This window comes from Microcebus murinus, chromosome 9, assembly GCF_040939455.1.
Source record: "Microcebus murinus isolate Inina chromosome 9, M.murinus_Inina_mat1.0, whole genome shotgun sequence".
Classification (NCBI taxonomy): Eukaryota; Metazoa; Chordata; class Mammalia; order Primates; family Cheirogaleidae; genus Microcebus; species Microcebus murinus.
This window is the reverse complement of record NC_134112.1, coordinates 75,742,229-75,758,196: the sequence shown is the minus strand read 5'-3', so window position 1 is coordinate 75,758,196 and position 15,968 is coordinate 75,742,229. Positions and strand designations below refer to the sequence as shown.

Sequence of the window (15,968 nt, the reverse complement as noted above, 5' to 3'; positions counted from 1 at the left end):
CCCAGTAAAACTCACACTCCCCACTCTGTCCTAGGATCTGGACCCCATCATAAACCACTTCACTCCAGCTACCCTGGCCTTTCCATCTTCCTAGAATGATGCCAGCTTATTCCTCCCCATAACCTTTGTGCTAGCTCTGTTCTCTACCTGGAAACCTTTCCTTTAACTCTTCCATGGAAGGCTTTTCTGTCACTTAGATTCAACTAAAACACCATCTCTTCAGAAATGCCTTTCCTGACCACAGAGAATATTTTAAAGAAGAACGTTTTCACGTTGATAACAAAATTGTACTTTTTTACCCCAAATGCAAGTGGGCTTAGGATATGTCTGTACATTTGAGAAATATTTACAATCAATAGCACTGTCATCCAAAAAAGAAAAGTCACAAATTGTATTGACTGTTCCTTAGCATTACTTGGTATTTTCCTATGGATTCTGTTTTCTTACATGGTGCACTTAGGCACGTACTGACCTATGTTTAATGAAATTGTATTCTGTCCTCCTGAAGGAGGTGGGTGCACCTTGCCTAGCAGTCTGTCACAGTAGCATGAATTCTAAAGCTTATATGACTAACTGCTCTAGGTGAGATGTTCCATACAATAGTTCATTAAAGGCAAATGGAAAATTTAAAAATGCAGGTGGTATACTATTTTTAAATACAGATGTGCAAAATCGAATGGCTAAAAAGAAAATTCACAAACGACTAAAACATTCAAGAATCAGAGTAGCCCAGGCACAGTGGCTCACACCTGTAATCCTAGCACTCTGGGAGGCTGAGATGGGAGTATTGCTTGAGCTCAGGAATTTGAGTCCAGCCTGAACAAGAGTGAGACCCCATCTCTACTAAAAGTAAAAACAATTAGCCAGGCATCATAGCACATGCCTGTAGTCCCAGCTACCCAGGAGGCTGAGGCAAGAGAATTGCTTGAGCCTAGGAGTTTGAGGCTGCAGTGAGCTATGATGACACTGTACTCTAGCCCAGGCAACAGAGCAAGACTCTGTCTCAAAAAAAAAAAGAAAAAAAAAAAATCAAAGTAGATATTCCCAAGGCCACAGTCACCCTCATAGTAAATTAAACAAGTGTAGCTCTTAGAAGTAATCAAGGTTATCTCTTAGAATTGAACAGGTTTAGCTCGTCTGTGGTACACAGCATAGCACAGAGATTGTAGCTCTCTGCTTAATTGCTGCATTTACATGTGCCAGGACCTTCAGTGAAGCTGGCAGCTCCTTTGAGTTTCTAGCCAGTGGTCATGTGCCTATATGTTAAACTTCTTAGAAAATATACCACCTGCCAGGAACATTTTATAGAAATATAATCTATTTGTGTTTTGACAGCCATATATAGAAGGCTAATGATGCTTTTTGATCAATTTCCATGATATGATATTCAGTATGGGGAGCAAGATCCATTATCATCCATATTCCAATCAGTCTTCTGTGTCAGACTCTTTCAGGAAAGTTTTCCACCCTTATTTTCCAAATGTCTAATATTGTCCCTCTGACAAATACTGTTTCTGCTTGGCTATTTCAGCACTTTTGTGTAATGGAAAATTTCACAAACACTTGCAAGAAATCTTTGTGCCCTTGGTTGTCCGCTACGTCGATCTCATGGAGTCTTCCATCGCCCAGTCAATTCACAGAGGTTTTGAGCAAGAGACATGGCAACCTGTCAAGTAGGTATCTTACCTAGTGTCCACAGAGCATCTGCCTCTTCAGTCCTGACCTTATGACTTTCCACATGGCCATCTATAGTTATTGCTTATGGTGGTCCCTTCCCACGTTGTTTGTTTCTTTACAGGAATATCGCCAACAGTCTTCCCAATGTAGCTCTTCCAAAAGTTCCAAGTCTGCCTCTTAATCTTCCACAGATTCCTAACATTTCTACTCCTTCGTGGATGGCTTCTTTATATGAGTCCACGTGTGTATTCCTCACTTATTTCCTGGTGGTGTGTTAGCTAGTGCATGGCCTGGGCTGTGTTCTGTGCAGATGTGTTTAGATTGCATGGCATTTATTCATGTTGGTTGAGGAATACTGCTTTTGGTTGATCTGTGTGAGTGTTTTAAGCCAGTAAGCTAAGCTTAGCATATCGATGATAAATGATGTAGCTTAAAAAGAAATGAACACACTGGTTTGATGTAGCTCATGTGTAATCTATGTGTCAGGAGTCATTTTATGACCCAAGTTGTAGACTTTACTAAGTGATATAACCAGAGTTCTCCTTACGTAGACAATCAGAGCACTAAACAGTATTTCAAGGATTCTTAGTTGGCTCTAGCCTTATTGCCACCCACATGTACATCTTGTACATGGAGGAAACCATTGTAAGGATGGTTTCGAGAATATAATCTTTTCTCTTTTATATCTTCAACTTTAAAGAAACAGGATTGCACCTTTCAGAAAGGGATTATCCTTTATTTGCCAACACTAGGAAGTTCTTCTTTTGTTCTTTGCATATATCAGTTGGTACACCTTGTTATTTTAAAATAATCCTTTACTTTGTTAAAAACCACATTTATGAACTTCACATTGTAACAAACCTCCATATGGCAGATTCAGTAACTAAAAGTTATTAAAGTGAAAAGTTGTGGACTTTGAAATTGATCAGGTCTGAATTTAGAACTTAGCTTACTAATTGTCTTTCTTAGCCTCAGTTTCCTCAACTCTAAAATGGTATGACAGCTAATTTAGAGACATTTTTGTGAGGATTAAAAAACACTTATAGAACTTGGCATATCCTAGGCTTTCACGACATGATAATTACTACTATTCTACATTATTATTGTTTTTATTATTACTTTCATCAGTCATCATCATTATTATTCAGAACGTCTCTGCTTCCAGAGAACATGGTGGTTAAGACTTGCTACTTTCCACCTATGACCAGCTCCAGGTGTCAAATCTATACCCAGTCAAATATGCATACAATCAAGAAGAAAAAGGAAGAAGGGGCGAGGTGGCTCACGCCCGTAATCCTAGCATTCTGGGAGGCCCAGGCGGGCAGATCGTTTGAGCTCAGGAGTTCAAGACCAGCCTGAGCAAGAGAGAGAGCCCATCTCTACTAAAAAAAAAAAAAAAAAAAAAATAGAAAGAAATTAGCTGGACAACTAAAAATTATAGAAATTAGCCGGGCATGGTGGTGCATGCCTGTAGTCCTAGCTACTCAGGAGGCTGAGGCAGAAGGATTGCTTGAGCCCAGGAGTTTGAGGTTGCTGTGAGCTAGGCTGACAGCACAGCACTATAGCCCAGGCAACAGAGTAAGACTCTGTCTCAAAAAAATAAAAATAAATAAAAAATAAAAGAGAAATGAAGGACCAAGAAAGAGAATAGTTACTTGTAAAATAATTTGGTAATATTTCTCCAAGTTAAATGTCATCACTGTATTCATAACACTTACCAAGATATTATGTTACATGTGAGTCTTTTGCTTACAGGCAAATGCTTTGGGCCATTACAGTGTGTAGAGTGGTGTCTGTGTGCTCAGCAATTACCTAGGAGGTATAATGAACCTTTTCTAAGCGTATCATTTTTTTGTACTTCTTTATATTGTTTTCCAATTTAACTTCTCTTCTTCCTCATTTCTCATCTCAACAGCCTTGATTTTAACCAAGAACACTATCATGAACATTATCCTTAAAATTTAGTCTTCTTATTATTACTATTTTATTAGCTCTGAGATTTGTATGAACCCTAAATCCTTTATTATTGAGAATCCTTTTGTTATTTTATTTTTGAGACAGAGTCTCACTCTGTCACCCTGGTTGAAGTGCAGTGGTGTCATCATAGCTCACAGCAACTTCAAACTAATGGGCTCATGCGATCCTCCTGCCTCAGCCCCCAAGTAGCTGGCACTGCAGGTGCGCACCACCATGGCAAGCTAATTTTTAAATTTTGTGTAGAGGTGGGATCTTGCTGTGTTGCTCAGGCTGATATTGACCTCCTGGCCTAAAGCTGTCTTCCCACCTCAACTTCCCGAAGTGCTGGGAAGTGTTGGGATTACAGGCATGAGTCACCACACCCAGCCAACGACCTCTTTTTAAAATCATCTGAGTCTCAGGAGAGGAATCATGACAAATTGGGATTTTGTAAATAGTGATTGTAATTTCACCATTCTGGGCAAATTTAAAAAAAATGTGTCTTTTACAAATTGATCATTATTATCTTTACCTGCCAAGGTTATCAACATTAGGTCCTTTGTCAGAGTGCTTGTAATGTTATGATGTTACTACAGTTTGTTTTTTTGAAGAGTGAAGCATTAAAGAACAAGAAACATTTCTATTTAACCTAAAGATTGAAAGTACAACTACTGATTATGTGAGAATATAAAAGTAATCATGGGTTTGAAGATATATCCCTACCTAACACATAATTCAGGTTAAGAGGTATATATAAAATCTGTATATGAAATCTTCATTCTGGGTTTTTTAGCTCTCGAAATGAATGCTATTTGGAAAGTTTCGTGCTGGCATTTTAAGGAAATTATCTCAGAGTCCATTATTCACACTAGAGTTTTTTAATCTGTTAATGATACCTTTAGGAATAGGTCACTGATTAGAAATAATTTTAAAATGAAAAAGCTCTGAATAAATTGTAGGTTATATACACCAACTCCAGAGAAAGCCTATTTACGTTTTTTAATCTATCTAGTTAATTATAACAAACACTTGTTATCTTAATTACATTCCCAATTTAACACATTTATTGTCTAGCATCTTAGCATAGAATCTTACCATAGCATCAAACAAAAGAAAAATATATCTATATTCTCTATAAAGATTTAATTGTCACATAGTATGAGAAAGTCAATTTTTAATAGAATTCTGCCTTTATTATTTGAGACTTTGTTTTGACAGTTTTATTGTCACTGTGTTATTAAAGAATGCATACATTTCAAATGGTTACATTTCTCCAAAGTACAAAGATTATCAGAAGCAGATTTGCTTCTTTGTCAATTGTATTCGATTACTCTTAAAACACAGGTCCTCTAATCTACCAAACTGTACACTGTGCATTTGTAAGGAGATTTTGCTTGATCATGTTTTTTCTTTCATTTTTATTATACATATGTCAAAAGGAGAAGAAAAGGAAGTGTTTTTCAAACATTCACAATAGCATCAGCATGGTGTTGTCTGGTTCTTTTATTTATTGCATTATATTTAATACATTTAGGGCACTGAATATTAAGGTGAGCAGATAGTAAGTGAGTAAATAAATGGGAAGTGTTCACTGCTTTGCTGTGACTGGTCCCTTGAGAACTTAACTCTGAGGGCCTCTTGGCTAGACAAGGAAATCAGGAGGAATTATTGGCAGAATGGAAGAAGGAAAGCAGTGTAGGTTGGTGATAGAGCTGAGATGCTGAGGCCAGAGTGAGGGGAGGAAATAAGCTTTTAATTAGCCAGAGCAAGAGGTGATTTTTTAAAAAGCTAGCTAATTAAGGTATATTTAGCGAAAAAATGTAGTTGTTTAAAACTAGTTTATTTTTGATAAAACTTCTCCATTAAGCCCTTATGATAAAGGAGTTTAATTTAATTTTCTTTTGCAAACTAAAAGTATATATTTTAGGTTCGTACATGTGAAGCAGTTGTTGGAAAGCAGAGGACAAAGGAGTCATACGGCAGCTGGGGTTTTTTTTTTGTTTGTTTGCTTTTTCTTTTGTGCTCCATTACAGTTAAGTTTCTGTATGTTTTAAGGTAGGAATATTTTACTTTCAAAACATCTGCTTCCATACAATGGAAAAGCAATAGCATTATCTTTTGCCCAAATATATACTCTTCTGTAAATTACCTTCATACATAGGGTGATAGAGCAGCCACCTAGAGAAATTTTACCATAGTAGTGAATGCATAGGAAATCTTGGCTCCACAGTGAGGCATAAGGACCTGACATACATGATTTTGTTCCAACTTCAGAGCACTCTGAATGTCATTTTTCTGCTAGACCATACCTTGTGCTAAGTTCGGTTTTAATTATGAGCTAGAAAAGACACAAAGCATTTCAAAATAAAGATTTGCTTCTATACCTATGCGTGTTTTATTTTCAGTAACTGTATCACCTTTACCTGTAATTGAGAGATTTAGGGGCTCTATATGCTACACATCTGTAGATAGACAGAGCCGTCATGGTGACAGAGGCACATATGCATGAATAGAACAGTCACTGTCATATGGATTTTCTTACATAAAACATACTTTTTGAAATTTCTAAGAGAAAATATGTGTATATTTATCTTTATCCTAAAGATGGATAAAGAACTTTTAAAATGTTTGTTCTTATGCACACAATTTATTTCCATAGGAGAATATCCTTATCTATTTTATCCCCTTTTATGAAACCTTACTACTATATTTATTTCTATGTTGTTCACCTCGCCTTGCCTTATTAAGAAGTGAAAAGGAAGAATTGAAGGCTGAACAAAGATTGGATCATTAGAGATTTTAGGTGGTATTTTTTTCACTAATGGCAGTTGATACAGAAAGGGAAAAGCAATGTTGGCAGTCCACATAATTAAATGTGGGAGTTCATGATGTTCTTCATTTTTCCTTTTTCTTCTAGCAATGGCTCAGCAACATCAGAAGACCTTTTTTGGAAACTTGATGCACTGCAAATGTTTGTCTTTGATCTACACTGGCCAGAACAAGAATTTGCCCACCACTTAGAGCAAAGACTTAAACTAATGGCCAGTGATATGATAGAGGCCTGTGTCAAAAGGTAGACATGTGTTTTCAAGTTGCTGCTTAGTATGCCAGCACCGAATATACTACTTTTCCCCATGTACCTATTATGTTACTGTCACAGGAAAGGTTTCAATATGCACTATTATTCCAAAATTTAATGGGCATTAATTAGATTTTGTGGCCAAAAATCCAGGGGCCCATATATATGATTGATGAAATTGGCCTGATACCTTTTTTCAGGTTTCCCAACCATTGCCCTAATCAGTAGCACCTATATGATATTAATGATTGCTTTTGTGCTTATTGTTATCTCTCTGGGAATACTGTGCTTTAAATTCCCAAGGTAATATTTCCTGAGACATATGGAAAAGGTCTGTTAAGTTCTTTATGTGTTATGTCTGTGTGCTGTGTCAAAATATGATTAGCACCATCAGTTCTGTGATTATTCACTGCTATTTTCTATCCATGTCAGATGAGTTCCAAGTACTATTGACATTCTTTAGAACTTACCCAGAAATAACTTGTGAGATTTTAGATTCTTCCAGATGTGCTTTCATTATTTCTAATAGTTTTACAAAATCAGCATTGCATCCTAATTGGTCAAGCGTTTTTTCCGTTGCCCAAGTTCATAATATATACAAGAACAATGTCAGTTAGGCATGATTTTGGAAAAATAGTCAAACACTGGTTGGAGCAATTGAATAACCCTGAAATTTTTAAACCAAGAAAAATTCTGTTTTTAGAATAATGTTCAGTGGCCCCTAAGGCCATTAATTAGATTATTTAATATATTTTTTAAAAAATCTTCTGCAATTCTGATGTATCAAATCTGCAGGTATTCATCAGATACTTTAGCAAAACCAATTCCAAATAGGCCATTATGTAGTTTCTTACAAAACTACACAATGCAGTTAGAGGCATTTGAAAGAGAATGTAAGTGACATAAAAGAATTACACATTCTCTGTTTTTCATTGACTGTAATGTTTTAGAGTTTTCTAGACTTTTGCTTTTCTTTTTAGTTTGGTAAGCCCTCACATAGAGGATTCATTCTGCTTTAATGCAGAGAAGCATGTAATTTTTTTTTTTTTACTTAGAAATTAATTCAGGCAGTTAAGTGAAGCTGTGAGATATTTCCATTAAACGTGATACACTCGATATAACAAAAAGCTTCATTTGGGTAGCAGTATTGTCTGAGTGACTACATAAAGCTAGGTTTTCTATAAAATATCTCAGTCTAATTTTTTATTTGAGACTTCTGAAAAGAAGAGCATTCTACCCTCTGGCTCCCAAGCACTGTCACACTGCTTACTCCCTATTTGCATGTTTTAAATTAGCTTCGGGTAGTGTTGATTTCATTTTTACAAAACAGGTGAGATGGTTGTCAGAATTTCTTACTCTGAATTCATGTTTTAATAACTAGAACAAGAACTGCATTTGAACTCAAGCTGCAAAAGGCAAGCAAAACAACTGACTTGCGCATTCCAGCTTCCGTGTGTACAATGTTTAATGTATTAGTCGATGCCAAAAAGCAAAGCACTAAACTCTGCGCCCTGGACGGAGGACAAGAGGTAAGTACAGTGTATGCCACATAGGGAAATGCAGCGCAGGGTGTCCTGGCAAGGGGAAATGCTGTTTCCAGAAGGCACTCCCTTCATTGGATTAAAAAAGACCAAGTTCTCTACCACCAAATGTTTGATCTTTTCTTTGCTGTAATAATAGAATGCCTTCTATCACTTGTTCTTGTCAGTTTCTCATATTTTATATAAATACTGCCTAAAATTTTACAATGGCCATTGACTTTTAGATATACCTTTTAACAGCTTAGGTGTTGAGTATTTACATAAACCTTGCTTTTTACAAACAAATGAGAAAGCTAGAAAGCTACCTTCTTTGCTTATACAAATCTAGAGTATCCAGAGTTTGCATCCATAAAAGCAAGGCATACACAAAAAAATAGCATATGAAATACTTTATACAAAAGTTTCCATTTTTTAAAGATCAAGTAAAAACATACTTAAAATCTAGCTCTAGTTCTTGTCAATAAATAACCCACTCTTTCATTTTGATTTATAATTGTTTGATTTTATTTTCAGAAATATAGTTTCATTTTACTCCATGATTTATTTTTGTTGAGAGTGATGATTGGGTAAAAACGGATTTATTTTTCTTAGCTTATCTGTTTTAAGTTAACATTTTATTGCCTTTTTTCCATTGTAATGACTTCTTCATCATTTCTTTGTTCTTTTTATATGTTCACTTTCATCATCTTTTTTCCCAACCCATGGCATGATCCAGTTTGGTATTCAGTGGGTAAGTCTCATTTTTTTTTTTTTTTTTGTAAAAGCACATTTTTCATTTGAGTTATTATTTTTGTAAATGTTTATTTTTTATTTTCATCTTTTCAAATTAAACTAATATAATTAACTCGATTTTCAGATATTTGGCTTCTGTGTGTGTACATATAAGGCTAGCAGCTTACTGTAACATAGCAATAGCCCAGAGACTCAGTAAAACACTGTAAATACCACATACCTTAAAGAATGTCAAGGTTACCCTTGTTTCTTCCATGTTAGGCTGCAGAATCTACAAACTACTCTTTAATTTTTAAACATAAAATTATTTAAAACCAAATGTATTCACCTTCCTTTAAGTTGAAATCAAAATAAATTTAGAAGCAGAGCGATTAACATTTTCAAGCATATGTCTATAGTATACTTCCATTAATCCCAGAGAAGTTTAGAATTTGGGGCTTTAGATGACATATAGGAAAACCCCTAAATCTTTGGACCAGGAGGTCACACCCAAGGTCTCCTCACACAGATGAATCCAATAGTGGACTTCAGTGAGGTCCAAGCCCACCCATGATACAGTCTTTCCTCCCACTCCTAGCCTAGGTTGTAACCAATATCAGAGGTGAGGAAGAGGCAGGCCTGTATCATGAGACTTTTGCACTCCCCCACAAAATGTTGTCCTAAAGTACCACCCCAGAATCTCTAAGGCACATGATTTGAAAATTTTCATCATACAGGACTGATTAGATTATACTTTTCTTTTTGTAAATCAAAATATTTTTGTGTTGTATGGATAGGTTAAATCTTACAAGTCTTACAGTTGACAACTAGGAGTCAGACTCAGCATGACTCATATGAACTAACAATCCTCGTCTAAGCAGAAGGACTTAGCTAACTGTGAAATAGCTGAGAAGGCAAGCTACTTGTGAATTTCATACCTGTTTAACCCATACATAGACACTAACTATTTGACCATAATTTATATTTATGTATGTATACACATTTTATTCTTTGAGCATTTTAGGAGGAAAACATGTATTTCTAATATCACAGCATACAAATACATTAAGTAACTTACAAATATATTAAGTAACTGTTATGTAAGTGTTATATTATGTTCAGTAATTATCATTTTCTGATCATTTACAACATGATTTATTATCTCTAATTATCTAATGAGTGGGCAGCTGGCTTAGAAACCAATGGCTCCTGTCTACCTCCTCATGTTTTTTAACACCCAGATGTAAGCCTTTGATTGTCTGCCTGAGAATATTATCCTAAGTCTCTTCATAAATCCATTCTTTTCTCATTTGGTGTATAGAATCATCTTGCCTCTCTTCCCATTAATACCGAGTTTGTCTATTTGTTCTTATTTTGACATGCACTGCAGTACCTGACACATAATAGGCTTTGAGTAAATATTGGCTGAGTAAATGAACAGACTGATTTGTTGTCACTGCTTTAAAAATCCTCCTCTGTAAGAAACAGCTTACTCTAGTACTTAAAAAAGAAAAACAGGCACACGCACACAGGACAAAATGACAAACATTGTTGCATTGTCAAATGATTCTTTACATTAATAGGTGGATGATTTTAAAGAGTAATCTGCTACTGTTCATTATGTCTGCACCTGTACCTTCTCACTAGCGACAATTAGCTCCCCACAACTTTCACACAATTAATAATAGTTCAAAATGTGCAGGTGTAAAACCCATTAGCAGTACTGAAAAGTGGTAAACAAGAATCTCAATGCAAAAGAAGGATTTTGTACTTTGCTTTTTCTCTCCAGTAAATATACCACATAATTGCACAGGCTTTCCCTCTCTATATGTGCTAAGAAAAGTTTGGAATTGTTGCAAATTAGTACATACATTTATGCATAGGTGAGCCAATGGACCCCATTTTATAGAAAGCAGCAAATAAAGTCATTGAAAAAACTAGATTATTAGACAATTTGGAAGCATGTAAAAATATATACTACAGATTGTTACAAATACTACATGTACTCACTATTAAATTAGAACTTATCAATCAACACTGATGTACACATACGGTAGTAAAACTCAACAGAAATCAAGTAGGTCAGGGAAGGAAGGGATGGGTAAATTCATACCTAACAGATATAACTGAATGGTACACTATCTGGGTGATGAACACACTTATAACTTTGACTCGAACTGTACAAAAGCAATTCATATAACTATAACATATAACTATAGCATTTGTACCTCTCATAATATTCAGAAATTTTTAAAAATGTAAAATACATATGTATATACTACACAGTTAAACGCAGCAGAGATTTTTTTAATAACTTTTTTTATAATTTCCTAAATTATAAGGAAATTACCTCTCTAAAATCTCTACTACATTTTTTCTGTTGTCGTCACTGGGATGGATCTTTCCCAATGCCTTACCCACAATGAAGTCCCTTCTATGCTTCTAAATTATGATTCTGTTTTCGTACATGCCTCACAATGATGCAAACATGTTCTGCTGAGGCCCAGAATAGGGTTTAATGGAGTGATTAGTGAGCGAATGATCTGCTCAGGTGACAGCTGTGTGTAATGAGTCAGCAATCTCCGGCCAGTCCCTTAGGGACAGATGTTGAGATCACGAAACCACCACAGTGGTTAGAATCCTCGTTATCCATAACTGCACAAAAGCAGATGACTGCATGGGCTGTGAGCGTTTATCTGCCCTCAGAGCCATTTCATCCCATGCTCCCTTCAGTTGAGGATGAGGATGAAAACACATTAATGGGGCAACTCAGGGAAGCAGGGGCCCCTTTTGTGCAGGATTTGTTCTCAGTTAAAGTAAAATGCTTCCATTTCTAGAACTAACAATCCAGTGCCTTTAAAATTCATCCCAAGAAAACGTTCAAAATCTTTTAAGAAAGCTGGTTTGCTCGACATTTGGTTAGTGTTCATTTCTTGTGTGTTTGCATGAAAATGGTCAGGTGAAATGATGCTATTCACCTGAGTGTACAGATGCCAGGATTTCAGACTGTGTCTGGTCTCTGTTTTCCCTGAGCTCCATGAGGTAAGTAAGGATTCCTGAATGGTTCTCTTAATGTGAGTTCAGAGTCATCTGCTGGAGAAGCAGGGCACAGTTTACATTTGAGTACAGATGTGGGGAAACTTACCTTAAGAATGAGCTAGAGTTTACCAGAGCCCTAGTATGTAAAATTATCACCCCAACTTGAAATATTCTGATTAGGAATTTTATAGACATTTATTGTTGGAAACAAAAACTTTCCAAAATTTTTTTTTCAAAAATATTGTCTGTTATTCTAAATGATAAAAAACAAATATCCATTTTAGCTTAAATAATATAAATGTCTATGCAGATAAATTATGTTTTTACTTGTTTGTGACCTCTTTTTGGGGTATTTGTGTTTGTCTTTGAAAGCTATCCAGGTCTCCTGATGAGTAACTTTTTCTAGCTAACTTTCTATTACCTATAGGTAGGTTATTATCTTTGCAGAATGTCTATGTAAAACAGGAATGATCAGGCCATCTCCCTACTCCCACTCGTGTTCCTAGACGACCTACAGCAATTGTGCAGCCAATGCAGATTCTGAAAGTTCCCAGCAGTTTTAAAATGGATATAAGTCAGATCTCATTGGGTAAATTTATAATAGCAGCATCCCATATTATAAAAACCTAACAAACCTCATACGGTCTCGGTTTGTCCCCTAGGTAATACATTTAAGATATATATTTCTTCCTTCCTTCCTTTTTAACTCTGTGTGTGTGTGTGTGTGTGTGTGTGTGTGTGTGTGTGTGTGTGTGTGTGCTTATTCATTCTTCTGTCTCCCTCCCTTCGCCTCCCCCTACATTTCTCTTCTTCTTGGTTTATGGCTAGATCAGGTATCAAGGAAAGCAACAATGTAAAGGTATGTATTATAGGAGAATTTCATGGCTCTTAGGGTTCATTGACTTCCCTGCTTTTTAATAAAATGGGTATAAACAACTTCTTTAGTGGAGTATCACTTGATTTTAAGAATTGTCAGAATAGCTGGACACAGTGACTCACGCCTATAATCCTAGCACTTTGGGATGCCAATGCAGGAGGATCACTTGAGGTCAGGAGTTGGAGACCAGACTGAGCAAGAGAAAAATCCTATCTCTACAAAATGATAGAAAAAAATTAGCCAGATATGATAGCATGTACTTCTAGTCCAAGCTACAGAGAGGCCAAGGCAAAAGGATTGCTAGAGCCCAGGAGTTTGAGGTTGCAGTGAGCTATGATGATACCACCACACTCTAGCCAGGGTGACAGTGAAACCCTGTCTCAAAAATAAAAGAAAAAAAAGAATTGCCAGAATCAATCTAATCCAAAAGTTTAACATTTAGAAGCTCTATTATTTTATATCCAATAGCTTTCTGATGACATTTGATTACTTAGGGTTAGAAATGGAATTTATGACAGAGGTAAACATTGAGGATAAGACACATTAAAGAACCTCGTTAGAGGTGTGGGTGCCTCAACCCCTGTATGTTTTAGAGCACTTCCCATGTAAAAGGGAAATGAGAAGCTTGAAGCCCATATTCTGGATCCCTTTGCTGTTTTACTCTAAAGAGGAGCCTCAGTCTGGCATTTAATTTCCTCTTACTACACAGACTCAGGTCTGGAGTGAGAAGGACATGAAAGGAGAGTGCCCGCCCGGGAGCCAGGCAGAGCTCATTTGCATAAGCTCCTCCACTCCCCATCAGCTGTACAGCTTGCAGCCAGAGCTGGGAGGCCTTTTTTGTAAGCGTGTCTGTGGAGGGATTACCCCCCTGACCAGCCGGTGCGCTGGAATTGTTCTGGGGGCCTCACGTATGTTCACGTGAGGGGCTGCCTGGCTCAGAAAATTATTGATAATTTAGACTGGATCAGAACCTTAATGGCCAGCCAGCTTTTCTGGGTTCTTTTTCTTCTACTTTGTTTTTCTTTATTTTCTTCTTTCTTTTTCCTTCTCTTCAAGCTATTCCAAAAGTAAAAGCATGAACACGACTGCAGTAGAAACCCACCCTCTGTGTTTCCATTCCATTTGTCCTCGGGGGAGCACAAATTCGGGAATCAGTAATGCTTTAAGTGAGACAGACAAGCTTTGGTGGGTGCAATATGTGCCTGGAAAGTTCCATGTTTGTATGCGTGTGGTTAATTTTAGACCACTTGTCATTACGCACTCACACTCACATACTCACAGGAAAATAAAATAATTCAGATGCTCCAAAAAAGTATGCTTTCTTTATTATTTATACAGTTAGATGATGCACAGTAACTGTCAAAGCCCTTGAGGAGGGTAGCAGAGTGTCATTCCAAAGTATTTCAAAGCAGACCTAAGTTGATGTTTTGTTTTGTGTGGAAACTTTGAGACATGTTTTCAGAAAAAAAAAGAAATAGCTTTCAAAAACTTACATCTTAGGAAACCATTCAACCAGCAGCTAAGTTGGTCTAATGTTTATACTGACCTGAGTACTTTTACTCTTTGCATTTTGTTAGCTGTTCCAAGAAGCCTTGAACTATCAAGATAGGGTTAGTCTTTACAAGTCACATTTTCTCTGAAGTGGCTATTGGGGACAATCTGCTGTCAGATAAATGCTTCTAAAGGAAGAATTACTGTTTAAATGGATGTGCCTTCACAAGCCTTGGAAGCCCAGGCTCAGCTTATTTAAGAATGGAACCCTCTAGTATTCTCTAAAGAAAGGGAAAAAAAAAAGTCTTTCAGGTTTATTTTAAATACATCTTTTTTGTATTTACTTAAAGGCGTCTTTTTCATGAGCAAGCGATAATAAAACTATGGGGAGTGAGTGCTGTTTCATTATACCTTTTATGGCCTATTAATTTGTTACCATCTATTCACCTTTGTTGATGAAATTTTAATTTTGCCCTTGCTTGAGCATATTGTAAGAATTGTATAAACTACTGTTCCCGGCGCTGACAAAAAGGTCCTTTTAGAGTGAACAATTGGGAGCTCATTTTATTTCTAGAGCACATTTAAAATAACTTATGAATGAGAGTTGTCAGACATGAAATGCAGTATTAATTAAATCTTTTTCTAGTCCTTTTGCTTCTCCAGCTAAACCAACCCTTTAGAAAAATACACGGCCACCTTAATTATAGAGGAGAAGACAAAAAGTATCCTTCACATTCCTCCGCCTGAATAAGAATAAGAACTCAATTCATCTAAATAATAACCCCATTAGCTGCTTAACTCAACAGTGCACATGGGAAAATTTTCAAACCACAAAGTAAAAAGTGTTGATTGGGTGGATCATTTTCAAGGTTTTGTTCTTTTAATGTTCAAAATGATCATTTTAAGTAAATTGGATAGGTCGTAACTAGTAGCTTTAGAGCATTTATGACTTATGACAAAAGTTTGTGTCCCTGTCAATTAATGGATCTTTGTCTTTTAATGTCTAGCAACAGTACCATTCAAAAATAGATGATCTGATCGACAACACTGTAAAAGAAATCATTTCGCTACTAGTTTCAAAGGTAATGTATTACTTATTCACATTTTTTAATCAAATTTCAAAATTTTCAATGGAGTATTTTTAGAAATATCTGTCTTATGCTTCTAAATATCGAATTGAGAAATTGTAATTTAAAAGATCACCCATAAAGTTTGATTTTTAAGAAAAGTTGTGAACAAAAAAAGTATGAACACTGTGTCAACAACTTTTGATTTTTTTTTGTTTGCAGTGAATTTTGGCTTGTCTTACAATTGTCCTTTTAAAACTACCTCCTCCAGCTATACCTTATTATGCCACATTCATGTTCTGTTACTATTAGTTTTAACTCCAGGGCAGATTGGAGTTGTCGTCAGTCCTTGAATTTAGCCCGTCTGTCTGTCTGTCGTGGTGACAGCACTGGGGCTCTAGATCTGCTCTTAGATACAGACAGAGAAAGCTGGCAGGGTGGCGTCTGAGGTTCTCCACTCCTAGGAGCCTCCTAGGATTTCCTATTTGATTTATACTTGAAATATCCTTGACAAAAACTGTGATCTTTAA

General features: G+C 36.2%; 1 protein-coding gene across 9 annotated transcripts in view; it reads left to right on the top strand.

Annotated features, from left to right (window-relative positions):
- Positions 1-15,968, top strand: part of CADPS2 (calcium dependent secretion activator 2) — a 454,741-nt gene that overhangs the window by 383,290 nt on the left and 55,483 nt on the right. For 3 of the 9 annotated variants that reach the window (XM_076006580.1, XM_076006578.1, XM_076006585.1), the window contains 6 exons: positions 1,532-1,673; positions 1,799-1,918; positions 6,551-6,706; positions 8,094-8,241; positions 8,969-8,983; positions 15,379-15,453. In XM_076006580.1, the coding sequence (XP_075862695.1) occupies positions 1,532-1,673; positions 1,799-1,918; positions 6,551-6,706; positions 8,094-8,241; positions 8,969-8,983; positions 15,379-15,453 (656 nt within the window). The remainder of the gene's footprint in view (positions 1-1,531; positions 1,674-1,798; positions 1,919-6,550; positions 6,707-8,093; positions 8,242-8,968; positions 8,984-15,378; positions 15,454-15,968) is intronic. The other 6 variants (XM_076006583.1, XM_076006581.1, XM_076006586.1 and 3 more) reach the window with 3 other exon arrangements.